This window comes from Balaenoptera borealis, assembly GCF_965194805.1.
Source record: "Balaenoptera borealis genome assembly, chromosome: 1".
Lineage (NCBI taxonomy): Eukaryota > Metazoa > Chordata > Mammalia > Artiodactyla > Balaenopteridae > Balaenoptera > Balaenoptera borealis.
In genome coordinates this window covers 106,570,123-106,591,379 of record NC_138860.1, presented here as the reverse complement: position 1 = coordinate 106,591,379, position 21,257 = coordinate 106,570,123, and the positions used below count along the sequence as shown (strand labels likewise).

General features: G+C 35.6%; 1 protein-coding gene across 6 annotated transcripts in view; it reads right to left on the bottom strand.

Annotated features, from left to right (window-relative positions):
* The window catches only part of FRRS1 (ferric chelate reductase 1), a 99,538-nt gene that overhangs the window by 9,861 nt on the left and 68,420 nt on the right, over window positions 1–21,257 (bottom strand). For all 6 annotated transcript variants that reach the window (XM_082384671.1, XM_082384672.1, XM_082384670.1 and 3 more), the window contains 6 exons: window positions 18,254–18,436; window positions 12,404–12,502; window positions 11,058–11,205; window positions 3,455–3,568; window positions 2,015–2,127; window positions 170–256 (listed from right to left, as the gene is read on the bottom strand). In XM_082384671.1, coding sequence (XP_082240797.1) covers window positions 170–256; window positions 2,015–2,127; window positions 3,455–3,568; window positions 11,058–11,205; window positions 12,404–12,502; window positions 18,254–18,436 — 744 coding nt within the window. The remainder of the gene's footprint in view (window positions 1–169; window positions 257–2,014; window positions 2,128–3,454; window positions 3,569–11,057; window positions 11,206–12,403; window positions 12,503–18,253; window positions 18,437–21,257) is intronic.

Sequence of the window (21,257 nt, the reverse complement as noted above, 5' to 3'; positions counted from 1 at the left end):
CAACCATGTGAAATAGTCATCAGATGATTCAAAAAGGAAAGAAAGAGGGATACCTGCAGAAATATCTTTTTACCCATCATTTGAGAATAAAACAGCAATCTACTTTGGCACCAAAATGAATTTTAAACATATAAATAGAATAAAAACATCCTGTTTAAGATCTACTTACCCAATTCCAGCCTCCTCTGTAAATAAAAGGCAGAAGAAAAGCAGTAAAAGTGAGGGCAGAAGTAGTAAGCATGAGCATTCGATGTACCTGCAAGGGTGAAATGACAAATGAGAAGAGAGTTAACTACATAAGAGAAAGGAGTTGACGTCACTATGAAGATCATGGGATGAGATTCACAGAAGGCATGCATTCAATTGACACCACCACAATTTGTGGTCAGTTAAAAACAAAAATCTTACTATTCCACTGAACTTTAAAGAAAAGCCTAAGCTGCCAACCTCATCATTCTAAAGCATCTGCCAAGACTTCACCTGCACAGAACAGCAGGAATGGATATTTCACACACAGAGAGCACTTACTTGCCAAGTCCATCATTTTCTTCCAAACACATTTATTAAGTTCCACCATCAAGCACAGTGCTTGGATACAATGAAACGCAAGCAAACAGAAAGTACTGTTTCCTGGGGAGTCTGGGATTTAATTGAGCAGATAAGAGAAACATATTTGAAATGTGTAATTCATTATCCAAATGAGGAGAATGCTGAGAGTGAAAATGGGCACTGTTAATTGATTATGTGAGGATAACTGATGCAAACCAAAACTATCCCAGAGAATGTAGGACATGTAATCACTATATCACAGATATATATATAGATAGATAGATATATACACACATACACACACACACACACACACACACACACACACAGATACATATGGGTGTGTGTGTGCATATATATCTATCTATATATATATACACACACATCACCAGAAAGTAGAACATATAGTCACCCTATATATATATAGACACCATAGTTTTAAAGACAGTGGAGGATTTGAATTGGTAAAGAGGAGACATAAAGAAACAAAACAGACATAAACTGTTTTGCAGTTGGGAATATCCACATGAGAAGAGGGGAGAGAGAGAGAGAGAGAGAGCAATCAAAGGCAGAGACAGGAGCAAGGCATGTAGCAGTCATTACTGAGAACAAATAAAACAGATTAACACTGCCAGCCAAATGTGAGAAACAATTTTAGATAAGGTAAATCTTAAAAGCTACAAATTTATATGAAGTTTCAAGAATACCTCTTATAAAGTCAAAACTGTTCCAATAAGCAGTATTTTTTTCTATAAGCAGACACGTACATTCTATCTCAACACAGTCATTGATCTTCCACTATATGTGCAAATATCTATACTCCATGACAAATGAAAGATATAGGTTTGTTTCGTTTTGTTTTGAGAGGTATTTATTGACTCTTGCTCATGTTTCTATTAAAAGACTGCCTCCTCATCCCATGGGAAGAGGCAGCATTAAAAAGGACACTTTTAGTTTCTATTCCCACCCACACAGGAGATACATGATCTTGACTGGTGAGCTAGGGATGGCCTAACATTCACTGGCCCATCAACCAGAGGACAGACCACTGCTTTGCAACATAGTAAGCACCCACTATTTCTTTCTTCTTCTCTGCTGCCTTCCTCAACCCATCTGTACTCAGTGCAGTGGGTAAATGCTCTTCGAGTCTCTTCTTCTGCAACTAGACATGTAACTCAAGATCATTTGGGTCCCAAAATCCATGTTCCAAAGAAACGCACATGGCGCTGATACATTCTCCAATCCAGCCTGGCCCTTCGTAGAGCTGTCTTTATTTTTATTTCCATCAAGTACCTTGTGTCTATTCTCAGTTGGTTAGGAAACCAAAGAGCAAAAAGAAATTATGAGGATTCCAAAATTACAACTATAACCATACATACACCAAAAAAATCCACTTACTTCATGTGTTTTCATGTTGCAATGTTCAAATAATATGGAAATTGCATTAAACTTTTCCTCCACCTACCTGAAACCAAGCTGCATCACCAAATAAAGCCTTTGACCAAACAGGTTTGAAGAACCGGGCAATCAGTACACCTACGCTAACAGTAGTCATCCATGCCACAAACATTAAGGCGCCTACAGGTGAGAAAATGCAACGGTTGACAGCACAGTCTAATTAAGCTGTCTCTTAAATGACCAAGCCAAATGCGTAGAAAATGTAAATAGCCAACAAAAATACATTCAGCTGACATAAACATAACCTAAATATCAACGCTTTTACCACCACCACTACTACTTCTAATAGCTAACACTTCCAAAGCTCTTATTTCGTGCCAGGCACTGTCTCTAGGTGCTTTATGTGTATTGATCTAATTGATCTTTACAACAATTCCTATAAGGTATAATTATTATTCCAGTTTTGCTGTATGGAGAAGGAAAGCACAGAGAAGTTAAGTAACTTGCCCAAGGTTACTAAGTTGGAATTTGAACCCAGGCTGGTTTGAATAATTGTGCTCTTAATCATTATACTGTCTGAAGTTATACAGCCTTTCTGAAGTTATCTCAGAATCTTCTCATATTTCACTCCAAAAAATAATGGAAAACAAATAGGCACGTTATTTCTGAATACAATTACTGTTCAACTAGAGCTACTGGTAGAAACAAAATAGCAACAATAAAGATAGTTTCAAGCTTTATTGAAACTCTTACTAGAATGGATAACTCTGGAGAATATAAAGGAAATATACCAACTAAGGAAAGTTCCCACCAATACTAATACATTACAATAGTATAGTATAGTCTACACTTACACTATTTCCCTATTTTTCAATCCCATTTTTCAATAATCAACTGGACTACTTTTCAAATGGAATCAACTTTCACTTGTAGAACCAGAGTACATCAGAGCCTTATTTCTAGGCTACTGCTCTTCCAACTTGGTTCCCTTCATCACTTTAAGTATATAATACCTAAGTATAGCACTGAGTACTTTGTATATCCTCAAATACTTGTACATTGATCAGTTCTTCAACAAAAAAATAGTATTTTTGAAACCAAACTACTATTATAATTAAACAATCACAAACCACTCTTTCATTAGCATTTTTTAATAAATGGTATAATTAATGTCTCATAAAAGTTAAATTAATTAACCCAATGATACTCAATTCTGGATGCAATTAGAGATGACTATCGTACTTTTTTTAAATTACAGATGTCTTAAAAGCTCCTCTGGTGATTTTAATGTGCAGTCAGGGTTAAAACCACTGAATTACCCCTACTCTCCATTTTTAATAAAAATTAGCAAACATTAAAATAGATAATGCTACCTGCAAATGTTATTGATTTATGAACGTTTGCTAAATTATGCCTGCTACCATTCTCAATCTAGCCAGCACTAAATTTATTCCACAAAGTTAAGTATAGTCCACAAAGTAGTAATAATATTACACATGTAACTTACCATGAACCTTCAGAAGGAGTAAAGAATGGGATCCTCCTATGTTCTCTGGATAGCCTGTCACATTGTATTTTTCATATGTAATCAAAGGTTGCTGAGAATGCTTATGAATCTGACCTGAAATTTAAAAACAAAAAAAAAAGAAGAAGAAGAAGACAAATTACTTTCTCAGGAGAGAAGGAATGGAGAGACAATGGCATGGCATAGAAACAAAATTTCTTAAGGTAATAAAAAATAAATAAATTTCAATAGAGATGATATATATATACTATTATATACTGATATTATATTAATACACATGTATTAATATAATATAAATATATGTAGTATTAATATATAATATAATAATATTCATTATGTATAAAATTAAATCTGTGCATGTGTAGAATTATTCCAATTAGTCTGTGTATATGGGTATGTATGGGTGTGTGTTCATTCTGGGGATCTATCTTACAGAAATATTTACTTTTTAACCAAAGGTATATCTATAAGCATGTTAATAGATACTCTTTTTACACTGGGTAAAAAAAATTTAAACAAGCTAAATGTGCATCATTAGGAGATTGAGTAAATAAATTATGGAAAATACATTATTTTTAGAATACAATGCAAGCGTCAAAAAGAATAAAAATAATTAAGAAATTTGATATGAGATATATATGAATCTTTGTTTCAAACAAATAAGTATTAGACCACAGACTACACCTCAATGATTTCCAAAAAGAAACATTTATATAGGTTATATTATCTATCTAAAATGAAACAAATTAACAACAGAAAGCTAGGAAAAAATGGTCCAGCTAGATATTTAAAAATCTCCTCTTCTAAATAACCCTTGGGTTAAATAGGAAATCAAAACTAAAATCACAAGTCTTCTTAAAACGAATAACAATGAAGGCACTTCATATCAAAACACATGTGATGTAATTAAGGTACTATTCAAAAGAAGTTTTTAATCATCTTAAAAGCATTTCCTTAAAAAAATATAAAAAGACTTTAAAGTATTGAAATAATCATTTAATTCAAGATGTGTTTAAAACAAAATATAACACAGGAAACCAGAAAGGAGGATTGATTAAAAATAAAGGTAGAAATTAACAAACTAGTAAGTCTAAAAATGAGAAAAATCAATTCTGTAAAAGGCCAATAAAATCGATTAAGTTTTTGACAATCTGACCACAAGATAAAAAACAAATATCACAAACAATATTAGAAATGAAAACAGTGACATAGCTGCTGATATAGAACATATTCTTTAAAATTATGTAAAAATGCTATATACAACTTTAAGTCAGCCAAAAATATTTCAAAATCTATGTAAAATGGATGAATTTCTGAGGAAATCTAGAATTACAAAAATTGATCAAAGTAGTAGTAACTCTGGAGAATAATAGCAATAAAAATTTATTTTATTAGTCAAATATTTCCATTTCTAAAGTCTCAGGCTGTTATGTGGTTGAGTTCTATCATACCATTTAAAAAATTTTTTAACTTTAAAAATTCATATTTATTTAAACTCTTCTTGAGTTCTTTCTATGAGATTATCATAACACTGAAACCAAAATGAGGCCGACATGCACACGCACACAAACGCACAGAATTCTATGACCATACACCAAAATCATTTATGAATATAGACGTGAAAAGCTTAAATAAAATATTGGTGAATCAGATCAATTATGCAGTAATAAGAATAATAAGACATGACTTTGATCTCAGGAAAGTGAGGATTGTTCACCATTCAGAAATCTACAAAAGTAATGATAAACTTCACACATCCATGACATGAACTCTTTGTAACATTAGGAACAGAATATTTCCTAAACACAATAAAATATATCCACCAGAAAAATACAACAAATACGACACAACACTGAATATCAGAAGCATTCCCATCAAAATCAGGGATAAGATAAGAATACTTGCCATATCACCACTGCCATTCCACATTTTTCTGGGAGAAGTAAGCAATGCAGTGAGACAAGGAAAGAAAGAAAATGAGGGCTACTATGCCTGTCATTATTTGCACAAGATATGGTGTTTCATCTAGAAAATCCAAGACCATCAACTGGAAAACTAGGTGGCTACATTCAAGATAAGCATTCAAAAATCAATAACTTTCCTGTACACCAACAAATTTAGAGAATGTAAGAAAAAATAATCCCATTCACAATAGTTTGTATTAGAAATCTATAAAATACGTACGAACAAAGTAACAAAAATAAATAAGCCCTACAGGAAGATATGAAGAAAACCACAGGATCTGACTAAATGGAATATCCCAATATATTCCTGGATAGGAAGACTCAAGGAAGTTGATTATTCCACAAATTAATCCAAAATTTCATTTCAATTCCAGTCATAACTCCAATAGGATTTTTAATGAAATTTGATAAATCATTTCTGAATTTTATCTAGAAGAACCAATACACAAGGAAGAGGCAAGAATTCCTGAATTCCTGAAAAAGAAAGCTAGGAGGGGTATCATGCTTTATCAAAATTCACAACCTATTACTAAGCTATAGTAATTTCAACCAGTGCAGTAATAGACAAACAGATCACTGGAAGAATAAACTGTACAATTTGATTCACTGACATATTTTTAGTGTATGATAAAAAGGCTTTTGAAACCATAGCGATAAAATGAACTATTCAAAAACTGGTGTTTGGACACCAGGTTATTCATTTGGTGAACTATTATATCATGGCTTGTTATGACAGAGAAGATCTGAGATAAAGCAGAAAACAAGAAGAGTTTTATATCGTGAACACCTAGAGACCTGTGTCAAGAAGAAAGAGACAATAACTATCAGAAGCTACAAAAATGTCAAAAAGAAAAGAATGAAAAAAACTATTGAAAGTGACAAGAAATGCACTGAAGAATCTAAAATTACTGTATTAGTAGAGTGGTAGTGATGAAAACCAGACCACATTCCTAACAGCCTGAGAGTCAAGTCGGAAGAAAAGTGTTTTTAAACTCTGATTCACCGTGGAGCCATGGGCTGAGATGAACTTAACGTTCATTAAAGCAGAAGTCCATCATAATTTTGAAGTTCCATTGTATGGCTCCATTATAATTTAGGCGTTATGCTCTAAGGAACGTTGGGTTCATGTGTAGTACACGGCTCTACAGTATTATTCCTAAATTGTCGAAATAACAGGTCATGTGATAACAGGGTCTTTACTTCATTAATTATTTAAATTGGTAGATTTCCAAATTGGGAATTACTTATTCGCCCAAGTGAGTTCTATCTTTCAGTTCAAACACTCAGCATTTCACATGACTGCTTATTTCATGATAGGACAAAATCAGCTTTCTGGGGGCAAAACAGCAGTTAGAAAAAGGTTTTAAATTGGTTTTACTAAATATGACAGTACTTTCAACTCTCAATTATCTTTAGTTTGCTTCTGACCCCTCTTCCTAGGTGACTTCTCCCATTGTGGGCCATTTCTCAACATTTTCTTTTTAAAGGAAAATACGTATCTTGTTTATTTTCATTGATCAGGTCTGTAAATGTGTGCTGAAAAAAACTCAGAGTTTATTTATAAACAGAATAATTTACTCACAGAGAAGGTTTTTTTCCTCACTTTGTGTAATGCATTAATTCCATTTGTCACCAATGGATTTCACCAGCCTTGTTTACAAGGGAATCGGGTAAAACTTTATACTATTTTGTTTGCTGCATTTAGTAAGACATGAATGTTTAATAGTTATTAAATTGTGATGTAAAGAAATGTGACAATATTCAGGTATCTACTTTCTGAATGTTTCAAATTCCAATCTATGAGCATTGCTGACATCCAGAGAAGAGAATAAAATTACCTGTGAAAGGGTGAAAAAAAAACTCAGCAGTTAGAAGAAGAACAGAAAGATAATTATGTGCTAGCTTACAGCAAAAATAAGGATAACATGAAAAATGAGTAGAAAATGAAAACCTGAAAAGTTATCTGAATTCTGAAAATGTTAAGCAATTTCCCCTGTATCTTAGTTTTGATCACTTTTGCCGAATCACTTTTGCATATTTGGATGAAGAAAGTAGTTAATTTTTCTATTTTTACTAATAATGTAGCATCCTTCAGAGCTTGGCATCGTCCTTAAGAATCATCTGAAGCGTCTGACTCACCATGGTGTTCCCTCTGACCTTCAGTCTGCCAGTAAACAACGCCTCCTGAGCGTCAGGTTTGCCCAGGACGACCTCATTCTACATTAGCATGGGTTACAGAGATTATATGATTGCTTTGAAAAATGGTTTCAACCTCACAAAGTCTCACTGCTTTTAAGCAGTGCGCAGCATATAAATTATCCACATACATATGACTAGATAACAGAAGCGACAACTGATATATGTGGTAACTGTACCTTGTTCCCCAATACAAGGGAACTAGAAAGTGAATTCCCTGAAGCGGTAACGTTTAGATTTGTTTTTTTGAGGTTTTGTTTTGTTGCTTTGCACTCCACTAGATTAAAAAAAAAAAAAATGGGGGCTTCCCTCGTGGCGCAGTGGTTAAGAATCTGCCTGCCAACTCAGGGGACACAGGTTCGATCCCTGGTCCGGGAAGATCCCACATGCAGCGGAGCAGCTAAGCCCGAGCGCCACAGCAGCTAAGCCCGAGCGCCACAGCTACTGAGCCTGTGCTCTAGAGTCCACGAGCCACAACTACTGAGCCCGTGTGCCACAACTACTGAAGCCCGAGTGCCTAGAGCCCGTGCTCCACAGCAAGAGAAGCCACGACAATGAGAAGCCCGCGCACCGCAAGGAAGAGTAGCCCCCACTCGCCGCAACTAGAGAAAGCCCACGTGCAGCAACAAAGACCCAACGCTGACAAAAAAAATAAAATAAATACATTTTTTAAAATTTTTAAAAAACAAAAATGAGTCTGTGACATATGTATATTTTTGTTAATAAACATATTTATGTACTATTGTTTTAACATATTATGAACACTATTAAATTAGAAATTTTTTAGTGAGATAAAATAAATCTAAGAAAAAAGTTCTAGTATTGTTTTCTGTATCCCCTGGACTACCTTACAATATGTACCCCTTCGTTGGAAGAACATTGTCCTAGAGCAGTAAGTTATCGAACCACAGTATACAGAACAATTGCCTGAAATGCTTGTTAAAATGCAGATTCCAAGCACAAACAACAGAGATTCAGTGAGTGTGGGATGGAGCTCGGGAACCTGCCTTTTGAGCAGTCATTCCAGGTGGTTCTGAAGCAGGTTATTTGAGCCCCATGCTTTGGCAAACACCACAAAAGACAAGGTAGAGATTCTCCCTACCATGCCACGAGCACAGCAACACCAGCAGGAAAGGGAGATAAAACAGTGCTCTATTCTGCACATGAATCGTCCACGAACTAGGTTTTTCCAGGAAAATATTAGAACTATTACTGAAAATATTGTTTCTATCAGAAAATGCATTCCAAGTTCTACAATGCTGGCCTAAGAAGAAATTTTTGGCATCACCATACACCCCAAAACACATATAATTTATTGTACAACAGAATTCACCCATTTAAATGACACTGCTTTTCTTTTAAAGTATAAACTTTTTAAGTATAAACTTTTTAAAGTACAGATGCAAACTGTTAAAATCTCCTAGCAATTTAAGTCATCCATTCAAGTCAGTAATCATTTATGGAGCACCTAGAAAATGCTGGGCACAAAAGGAAGCAGTTTGATATGATGAAAAGGACACAACTCTTATAACTGCAACAGAGTTGGGTTTAATTCCTGACTCTGCTACCTGTTTGATTTTGAACAAGTTACTTCACCGCTCTAGGCTCCAGTTCTCTTGTCTCTACAATGGGCAACATAATATCTATTTACAAAGCCTCTGTGAGAAATAAATGAGATATATGTAATGTACAATAAGTGATAGCTGCAATAATAACAATAAGACAATAACCTGCGCTTTAGTAATATTTGTTTAAAAATGCAAATATTTGACCTTCTTCTGCTTAAAAATTCATTTCCTACATTTCCCATGTTAGAAAGTGAAACACTTGGGCTCTGAGGTCAAAGAGTTTAGGTTCAAATTCCAACTCTACCATTTACTGGTCTGGGCAAATGACTTAACCTCTCTAAGCCTGTTTCCTGCCGGATAAAATAAGGTTAATAATAGTACATATCTTATGTAGGTTTCTATGAAGATAAAAATGAAAACCTTAATGATAGCGCTGAGCCAGCAACTGGCACTCATTAAGTACTAAGTAATTTTTGTTCATTGTTATCATTTAACCAGGAAATTATTTCCAGCTACATTTGCTGTTGCTGGTGCAAGTAAGAATACATGATTTGACTAAGATAACCAAACATATCATCCACAACTAAAGCTGCAAATATTCCTAAATTTTCTCTAACACTGAGTTGATATTTTGTCCTGCTTTAAAACCTTTTGAATCCCTACTTTACTTATAGTATAAAATCTAAACCACATGATAGAATATAAACTGCTATATATAAAATAGATAAACAACAAGGTCCTACAGCATAGCACAGGGAACTATATTCAATATCTTGTAACAAACTATAATGGAAAAGAATCTGAAAAAGTATATATATATATCTATATATATATCTGAATCACTTTGGTATACACCAGAAACTAACACAACATTGTAAATCAACTATACTTCTATTAAAAATAAACCACATGATAGAATACGCAAGGCTTTTCACAATTCTGCCTGTACCACATTTCTGTTCCTCCTCCTCCTTTACCTCACCCCCATCCTTCCATTCTATATACTCAGCTTTTCACCATTTTCAAAGTAGGCCATATGCTCAAAGTTTGGGAGTAGTATTATCTCCAGGGAGATGAGTCACTAAATATTACACTACCTTGGCATTTCCTGCAGTTCTTCAGAATATCATTAGCCAAGACCTTAAACAAAATCTAATTATTCTTATTAATATGTGTTGCAGTACCTACCAGGGCAGTCTTAAGTATAAACTAAACATTCAAACTCATAAAACTCCCTTAGGCTACGCTTGGCATCAGACTGACTGAGAAGGATGTGGGACAGGAAACACAGCACACCTGCAGGACACCATGAGGCATTCTTTTTCAAAGGGAGGTCCTGTGGAAGCTTACTCAGCTGTCCAGGAGCTATTTTCTTTACCCCTCTCCACCTCCCTGAAGAAAGCTCAGGTCCAAGGCGATGAGATTCGTATTGGATAGGGCATCCACAGGAGCCAATATCTCCTACAATAACCCCAAAGTCCTGCTTCTAGTATCCCTGCAAAGGATCTGCCAATGTCACTGCACTCAGGGAAGCCCAAAGACATGCCTTCTTACTGGGTATTTACAGTTACTCCTGGTCCAAATGCAGTCTACCAGCCAGAAATCACTTTTATCATAAGCAGGTTGCCTTATAACCCAATTAACACTACCTTTACCTAGTTTCCAGGGGAACAAAGCTAGGAGGTCAACCAAAGTCAAATTGTCAGGCAAAAAATGGAAAAGGGTTTAATAACTCTTTACCCACAAACGTATATCTTAAAAAAGAGCAATTACCATAGTCTCTCCAAATAAGGAGGGAAAGGAATAAAGTGAGCAAAAAAAAACTTAAAAAGGTAGTTTTTTAATCAATATACTTACCATCATCAGCTGCACCATCTGCTAGAAATATGTAGTAGCTTGCATTTAGATCAAATCTATTCTTAACCCCAGGAAGGGTAATGTTTCTTCTGAAAGAACACTGCATAACACCATCCGCCAACCTCCAAGCCATATCCTCAAGAGGATCCTGCAAACACATACAATGGGTCTTCTCAGCACTTTCCAAAGATTTGCTGAAAATAAGATATGATCAAAATCCTGACCTGTTCCATTTCCTTTCCCTAAGTTCCCCTGTGCATGTTTTGTCTGCAGTGTCATTGTTTTCCCACTTCCTCTTTGAAGAGTACAAGAAACATATTCTCCCAGTTTATTTGTCTTTATCCCACTTGGCAAAGATAGTATTTTTACTACCTAGGCTAGAAACTTTGGCAGATGTACTAACTTCAACTGGCCACTAATATACAATCAACAACACTGAAGAAACACTTAGCAAGTAATACTCTAGTGGCCAAAATGCAACATGCAACTGGGGAGAAGTTCCAACCCCACAAGAAAGCTATGCAGAGAACATAACATGTCATTAGATGATAGCTACTGCTCCATCAGAGCTCATTTGCTTGTCAGTTGCCATGTGAAAAATGACACTTCTCTACCAGAAATAGGCCATCTTTGGCACAGGTGCCAACAACGGGCACTTTAGACAATTGCCCAAGGCACTGAACCAGTACCTTCCATATGTGCGCCTCTTTCTCACCAATCAAGAAATTCTGTGTCACTTACATAAGCCTCTAAAAATCTGTCTGTAAGTTTTGAAAAGGGGCTGATGCTTTGACCCTCTTAATAAACCATAAAATATTTTTTGTAAGATGCATTAAAAAAAAGGATTTAAGTAACACAAGCAAGAATTCATCTTTTCCTCAAAGAGAAACTTTTCTTATGCTTTCTAAAGCATAGAAAAGGGGTACAGTATCTGTAGTTAATACTGTACTATATACTGGAAATTTGCTAAGAGAGTAGATTTCAGGTGCTCTTATCACAAAGAAAAAGTAACTATGTGAGGCAATGGATACATTTATTATCCATTGCCTCACATAGTTACTTTTTCTTGACTCTAGTAACCATTTCACTATGTAGAAGGATATCAAAACATCATGTTGTACACCTTAAATATATACAATTTACATATATATATATGTTAAAAATAAAACGCAGAAAGGCTTCTCCCAGATTATAATAAGAGAGGAACCCTGCTGCCAGGCCCCTGCTTGGTCTCTGCTGCTAACTGCAGGTTTGGAAGCTATCTTGCAGCATAGCCATGTCACTGTCAGCCACATAGCCAGAAGGTGGACCGGCCAGATGGAGATTCTCAGAATTTTCACACCTACCCTTGAGTCCATTACAGGTTGACTTCGCCCTGTCAGATGGGAAGGTTGTATGTTCACAGTCTGATCTTCAAGAATACACACATAAGCATCATCATCACCCTGAAAAACAATTGCAAATGAGAAAAAGTTCAAGTGAATTTAGTTTCTTTAAAAAAAAAAAGTCCCTGGGGCTTCCCTGGTGGTCCAGCGGTAAAGAATCCGGCTTCCAATGCAGGGGATGCGGGTTCAATCCCTCATCAGGGAACTAAGATCTCACATGCCACAGGGCAACTAAGCCCGCGCGCCACAACTACTGAACTTGTGCGCCTCAACAAGAGAGCCCGCATGCCAGAGCCCACGTGCTCTGGAGCCCGCGCGCCACAACTAGAGAAAGAAAACCCTCATGCCATAACTAGAGAGAAGCCCACACGCTGCAACTAGAGAGAGAAGTCTTCGAGCCACAACGAGGACCCAACGCATCCAAAAAAAAAAAAAAAGTCCGTAATGTTATCAAATAGTATTTGATGCTTTTAAAACATAATTTACTGACTCAATCTTAAAATGATACCGCAAATTCTAAAGAATTGGCTGTCTGATAAATTAATTAAAAATGATTGTTATCATGCAAAAGCAATACAATTTCAGTGTATTAAAATAGACATATAACATGGTTATATGCCCATAACCCATCACCAATTGAACACCACTGTTAATGCTTTTGTATATATTCATCCAAACCTATTTGTATTTATAACCTACTTTTCTCCCCAAATGGGAAAATATAAAGTTTTGTTATTCACTGAACTTTTCATAAACATTGCTCTGGATATTTATTTGTAAGTAAGTGTGTCCTACAATTTTCATAACTGTAAGTGCACTGCATTATATTGGATTCTGGGGGGTAACTTTTAAGATGTAAGATACTATAATCAAATATTGCTAATATTGTACACACTTAATAGATTTACTATTGCATATTGAGACCACAATATCTGAGCTCAAGGGGGCATTCTTTGTCAGTCTAATTCTTATCTATCCTTTAATCCCCAACATTCCTTAGCTCTAAAAATTAAATCTTATTTAAAGTGACTATCAGAGAGTAGACTGCATCTTTAAAGCACATTTAAGTCACAATACAAAAGAATAATCTGGATTTTAAATTTTTGTGTATAGTTTTGGTTCTTTCATCTATTCTAAATTGCTCTTCATAAACTATCTAACAAGGTCTTTTATGTGCTTTAGTCACTAAACTCCTTAAACAAGATCCAAGACTAACCAGTTATGATTTAAATTTTGCTATGAATACCAATATGATATTCTAACACATTTTAAATTTATTTTTAAAAATTCCAGTTTTAACTCTCAAGTACATAACCTTAGCAAAGAAATTATTCCTTGTTACACATCTTATATTCAAATCAGAATTAGTGCAACTCAAGATAAGAAACTTGTAGTCGTCATAATTTAAACTACTACACACTACAGCTCACAGACCAACTTCAGCCTGATGCCTGTTTTAGTACAGGCCACAGGCTGAGGATGGTGCTTACACATCTAAATGTTTTTTTTTAAATTAAGAGAATAATATTTCATGACAAGTAAAAATATATTAAATTCAAATTTCAGTGTTTATAAATAAAGTTTTATTGGAATACAGCCACCAACTTATGGATAATCTACAGCTGCTTTAGCGCTATCACACCAGAACTGAGTAGCTGCAACAGAGACCATATGGCCCACAAATTCCGAAGTGGTTGCTATCTGGACCTCTGCAGAAAAAGTTGGCTGATCTCTGATTTAAACAAACAATGTGTGTTTTCTAGAATGTTTATCATCAATGAGGTATAGGAATTTTCTTGTTATTTAAAACAAAATTTAATAGAATGGTTGATTTTGAGGCAAACTGATGATGAGAAGTCAACTGAGTCATTAAGGCAGACCTCCCAAATACTGGAGAGGATGACGGGGATGGAGAAGAGGTAACTCTCCATTCTCACTACTCTACAATGAGGGTAAGAGAAGGTGCTACGACAACCTTAGGCTCCAGGCAGCTGTAGAAACCCCAGATTTGGAGCATGGAAGGACACACATGAGGAGCTTCAACCAAATCCCTGAATTGGACAGAACCTCTTACCCTCGTTTGTTCCTCTCATTCCAGCATTTAGAATGCACTCTATGAGAAAATATCATGTGGAGGAAATAAAGATGACAACATAGTTCTTACAATCAAAGACTATGTTTTAAGAGAGGAGACGGTTAAAATAGTACATGAATTATGATAAAACAGATTTAAACACAGTGCTATGGAAAGACAAATTAGGTAGGGTCAAAAGATTGAAAAGGCTTATCAGAAAAGATAGCATTAACTAGGCCTTAGAGAATAAAAAATATATGTGGATAAGGTAGAGCTGCGATTAAGGGAAACGTTTTTCAAACTGAGGAACTTCTAGAACCAAACATACAGAAATATAAAAAATATAGGGAAACTTTAGGAAACAGGTAGCTTTGTGAGCTAAAACATATACAGGGTAAGGCCAGAAATGGACTTTGAAGAGTTTTGAAACTATGCTAAAGAAAAAAACATTTTCCTATAACTACTAAAGGTTCACCTTAACTACTAAAGGCTTTTGGGGCTAGGATTGAGATTACCTCAAATGTGGTCAAAAACCACATTAACCTGAGTCTATTGTAAAAATTGTAGGACATTCTACAAAACAACTGGCCTAAAAGAAAAAAGGTAGGGTAACCGTTCTAAAGTAAAGGAGATTAAAGAGATAATAAAATGCATTGAGTGGTAACTGATTAGTCTGTATCAGAAATTTTAAAAATATACATATACATATGACTTTACTGGGATAATTGGGGAAATTTGAATATAGGCTCTATTGCATAAAATTATTATATTATATATTGTGATAGTGATCTTATAGATAATTGTAGGAGAATATCCTTCTTAGGAAACACATGCTGCAAACTAGACTTAAAATGTCATGATATCTGCAACTTAATTTTCAAATAGTTCAGGGGAAAAAAATGTGTGTTAATATACAGTGAATAAGTCAATCTACACATACACACACGGAGAGAGAGAGAGGGAGAGAGAGAGAGAAAAAACAACAAATGTAGGTGAAGGGCTTACTGGTGTTCATTGTACTAGTCTCTCAACTTTCATGAATGTTTAAAGCTTTTCAGAACAAAAAGTTGGGGTGGGTGAGAGAAAGAAGCACCTGAAAGGTAAATAAAAAAGAAGAATCTAAATCACAAATGAAGTTTCCTTGAACACCAGAGAAGATGGTGGCAGCAATGAATGAGACAGTCCATAAATAGCCCCAGACAGTATCTGAAAAGAAGCAAGAAATCGATAATAGTAGTTGCTTTTTTACTATTGTTGTTGATCATCAAGAATGGGAAACACAAAAGGACAGCAGGAGGGTAGATAATAAATTCAGTTTTACAGATGATGGTCTGTGTTGTCCAGAGCACTCAGCTGGAAGAGACCACCCAGCAGCTGGAAATTCCAATCTGGACACACACAAGAGAGGTCAGGACTGGGAACGTTCTGGAATTTGAGCGTTGAGAAATTATGTACAGAATAAGACAACACTGGGCAGGGGAAGGCAGAGAATGGAAGCTAATATAGTGTATATACTTGAATACTCTATCTCATATAGCAAAATATCTGAGATGAGGAAGAGGTGTATACTTTGAATTTCAGTTAAAATTCAGATATTAGCAAGTCACTGTTAGCAAAAATATGGATAGTTGTACTTTCACCAATTTTAGTGATGAGGTCTAATACCAAAACAACTGCTATCATTAATTTATAAACCAAATTGAAAAAGGTATAATTTAGGTTATCTAGTCAGTATTCAGAACATCAGATACCTTCAGTATTTAAATTTACATTACATACTGATAAGAAATAGCAGGTCATAAAAATATCCAAAAAATTTTAAAATAATCAAAAATAGAAACAACCACTTAAAAAATATTTTTGATGATGATTTATTTTCCCCCCAATTTAGGCAAACAGGTGTACAGATGATTTTAATCATCAAACAGGATTTCTCTGTAAATCAACTGCACCTGCATAATTAAGTCTTTTTTATAAACATTGTTGATGAGTACGATACTAGAAACATAAGATTTCTAAGTAAGATAAATATATCTTGAATTAGACATAAAGGTTTTTGTGTCATCTATGCCTACAACTTAGAAATAACTGGTCTACTTGTAGGCTCCTCATCACAACACTCACTGCAACAATACTGTCTTTCCCTCTGGCTGACGGATTTTATGTGACCAGGAAAGGAAATGTGTTAGTATAGTTTTGCATGAAGTTTGGCTACAAAGTGACTAGAATATTTTTAATGAAGTGACTAGAACACATATCTAAATGTGTACCCTACCTTAGACATGCACCTTAATGAAGCTACACACTTATTCCAACAAGGCTACCATCGTTAACCCCTGTTGGATTCATCTTCAGAGTTTCCTTCAGAGCCAGTTCCATTCACACAACAACAAGCCACCAACTTTCCTTATTGCTTTACAGTCACATTTTATTTTTAACCCAGCCCCCTTATGCACCTTAGGCATAAGGTTCATTTTTGCCAGAATTGAGAATACCCAAAAGGATATGCTGTAGGTCTAATGGTAATTACAAAAGGGAAATGGGCAAAATGTTTTGAACAATTGCAACATCATTTGAACAAGTATAAAATTTCCCATAAAAGCAACTTTAAAAAGGAAAGAGTCATAATTTATATGTTATTTTTAGAAGCTGATGACATGTCTTCTATCTCATAGGTTTAAGGTATACCCTTTGTTGAATGAAAAAAGATAATGAGTGCATTCTGGAACTATATAGTAAAATATACAGGTCATAGCGTACATTGCAATGACATCCCCCTAAAAAAGTTACACCTGGCTTCCTGTAATATTTGCAGCCAGCGTAACAAGGATCACTGTGATTAGAGTGCACTTTGAAGGAAAATATTTGTTCTTCTATCATAGATTCTCAGAGTTCCTTTTCTCTTTTTTTGAAATAATGATTTCCTTAAAAAGTGATGTTAAGTTTAAAACCTGACAGGAAGAAAACTCTCAAGAAAAGACGCCTTGCATTTGTTAATGTGGAAGTAAAAAGCCTTCTCCATTTGTAGCCATCCCCCTCTACAGCCAGCTCTGCTGGAAAAGGACTGACACATGTCCTGGCCTTTATACCCTTCTTCCCTCTCCCTGGGAAATCAGAATGCTAATGCAGAACTCTGCTCTTCCACACCACACCACAAGGCTGTCACCTACAGAATCTTTTAATCCATTCAGCACTACCCAAGGAGAGGGAGAATCAGGTGAAAATAAATGCTGCCTTCTGTAGACCTGGTAAAGAATCCATTTATGCCTGGACATGCCAGGTTTAATTTTCTGTTTGGGAAATGTGCCGATGACGGGGGGCAAGAAGAGCAGCAACCCATGCTATAGTTGCTGGCCACTTGAGAAAACTAGGAGTTGAAAAGCATCACAAACAACATGAGATTTTACGCAGAGCAACTTTTTCTTAACTGCACTTCCTGTATATCACGGAGGTAGACAGACAGAGGTAGACAGATAAAGTGGCAAATCCACTGGAAATACAACTAACTTTCCTAATGTCCTAACTTTCCTCAGGACAGCCTTGTTCTTAGAGATATGTAATTGCCCAACTCAAAGCTGCTTAACTTAGAATCTAAGTTAGTTTCTCTGCCCTCCCTTCCCATTCCTCCCTTAAGTATGATAATTTGACTCTGGAACAAACAGCTAAACTGCTACTGATGAGAGCTCACCCCAGTGACTCTCCTTTCATCACCACTTATGTAAGTGAGAGGTACAAACCATCCATCGGTCGTGAGAAAATGCAAAGGATAAATAGCCTTTACTGGGACCGCTCATTTCAACCATCACTGACTTGGCATCTCGTGTGAAGGATAAGAAGACACAGGCAAGCTCCTTCTCCGGGTCACAGTTCAAAGGACTCCTAATACAAAACTTCTTGTTCCCACAATCTGAAGCATTGAACTAGAAAAATGACAGGGGGAAAAAAGTCAGTTATCAAACAGGCAGTTCATTTCCAATGACAGAAGAGCTACTACTTTGAAGTATGGGTTTTAATAAGAATACGTTTTCATAATAAGGATTCAAACAAGGGAACAAAGACACATCCCAAATTAGAAATTATCAAAGCAGTAGTTAGGTTGTGAACTTTTAAACTTAATTAATTTTAATTAAACTTTAGAAGACACAACATTAATTGGATTGTAATTATGCATGAGTATTAAAATCCCTTTAATACACAAAATACTTCATGTTAATTATGTTCTGGAGCAAAGTTTCTGGTAAATTTTGAGAATTTCTTAGGGAATATTTAAGTCCACATTGACATTCTTGCCTAAAGGGTATCCTCTAGTTTTCAGAGATGGAATTTTTAAAAGCAAACAAACAAGCCCTTAGCAAGTTTTATATTTAGATCCTGGACTCCGCTTCTAGAATTCAGGTTCAAATTTGACATTAAGATAATGTAAGAAAAAATGGTTACTCCTATATATACCACCACTCCAAATAATAGTAAGAACAATTTAGTGGGGGAGAAACAAAAATAATCTACAATGATTTAATTCAGAGCTTCTTGGTGTGGCAAATAAGAAAGAGTATTGAAAAATGTCAGCTCTACAATCTGACAGGGCAAACAGGCAGTTATCTTGTGTTAGAATGAGCTGTGACACGACATTTCAGAAGAGAGCTAAACATTACTTTAAGTAACTAGATTTAATGGGAACTGTACAGAAAAACTCTCATTTCTTCTTCTACTCTACCAATACTTCTGGCCACCAAGTTGGTGCGGCTATTTCCCACACTAAGCAATTCTGCAATTCTTTGGAGACATCCAGCTGTGTGTCCTACAATTCAATTCTGTTCTGACACTGTCTACCTGAAGTTAGTGTCAGATCCCACAAGTGAAGGGCTCAGTCCCACAAGACTGCACCCACTTCAGATACCAATCACAGATGCCAATCACAAGCCCCAGGTTGTCACCTGTACTTCCGAATGGTCGGCCATATATTGGAGGTTTCCAGCACCTAATCCTCAAGTTGGATAATTTACTAAGATGGCTCACAGAACTCAGGAAAATAGTTTACTTAGTAGATTACCAGTTAATTATGTTGATAAAAAGACAGTAACCCAGGAACAGCCAGATGGAAGAGATGCGTAAAGCAAGGTATGTAGGAAGGGGCACAGAACTTCTGAGTCACCACCTTCCCAGCGCCTCCACGTGGTCAGGACCCAGGAGCTCTCTGAAACCCATATTTCTGAAATCTTTATGGAGGCTCCATCATGTGGGCATGATGGATTTTTAGCTCAATCAGCCTCTCTCCCTTTTCTGGAGAATGGGGGGAGGGGGCCTGAAAGCTACAAGCTTCTAATCATGGCTTGGTCTTTTTGGTGACCAGCCCCCATACAGGAGCCCACCAAGAGTCACCTCATTAGAACAAAAGATGCTCCCATCATCCAGGAAATTCCAAGGGATTTAGCAGCTCTGTATCAGGAACTGGGGTCAAGGTCAAATATTAACAGAAACCAGGCAGAGGCTGTTTTATTTTTTTCCTTATTATTTCACAGGAACTTAAAGAGAAATCCTAGTAGAGTGGAGAGAACAAGCCACGAGGAGCTAGGAACCATGGGTTTTGATCTCTGCTCTCCCCTTTACTCCATCACGTTTGCTAAAGAACTTATTCTCACAGGGTCTCTTTACCTAACTATGCAGCAGTGACCCTGAGGTCTCTCCTAGTTCTCTACAAATGCCATCATCCTGTGACTCTGAATGAACCTCTCTATAATTAGAGATTATAAACTTGGTGCAGAGATACAATCAAAAGCTCCAACAAGCGCTAAAGCCTTTTATATGAATTTATGGAAAGATAATAATCCTGTCAACAGATTCCTACTGGGAAGCTAAGGTCCAAACTGACTGTGGACTCCCCTAAAGCAGCTTTTAAATAAATAAACATTAACACTAAATAAACTGAGAACTAGCGCAAATAATAGATCGAATTGTTTGGTCAAACAAAAGTTCATAATAATGTAATCAAATGGCTCATCATATATTGCATAATGTAGAAAAGAAGGAAAACAAAATGAGACACTGTATAGGAGTACAAGAGCTTTATTTAGTATGAGGAAAAAAAGAGTTATAAAAAGACAAGAAAGGGAAGGAAGAGAAAAAAATGAACTAATATTTACTGAATATCTATTAAGTACAAAGCCCTTAGAAACCTTATATTCATTCCAATGTTTAGTTCTTATAGTAATACTATGTAAGAGCTAGATATTATTTCTCATTTTACAGGTGAAGAAACTGAGACTTTAGGAATTAAGTAATTTTTCCAAAGTCAAACAGAAATTAGACAAATCAGGATTCAGGCCCAAATTTGTTCTTGCAACTGTAATAACCTACTTTAAGACATTTTTCATTATATTTACTTCTGAATTGATAAGTACAATTTATCAGAATTGTTTTCAGTAAAACCTTTCTAATGTTTCTAATATGCATCACCCTTTCTAAGATATGTTTTTTAATGGTAATTCTTTTGAATCAGAGGGCTTAAATGGAATTCTAGCTGATGAGCTTGCAAAAGAGTTTCTGTGGTTCAACACACAGAACTCCCCAGTACTCATTGGCCTTAATGAAATAAGATCGAAGAGTTATATCACCATGTCAAGATTCTCCTCCAAATCTTGTCTAAACTTAGCTTAAGCTTTAAGTTCCCTCTCCATGTGTGATATTTGGCTGTGTCTTTTTTTTAAAAAAAAAAAAAAAAGAATGGAAGAAAGCTGCTGCTTC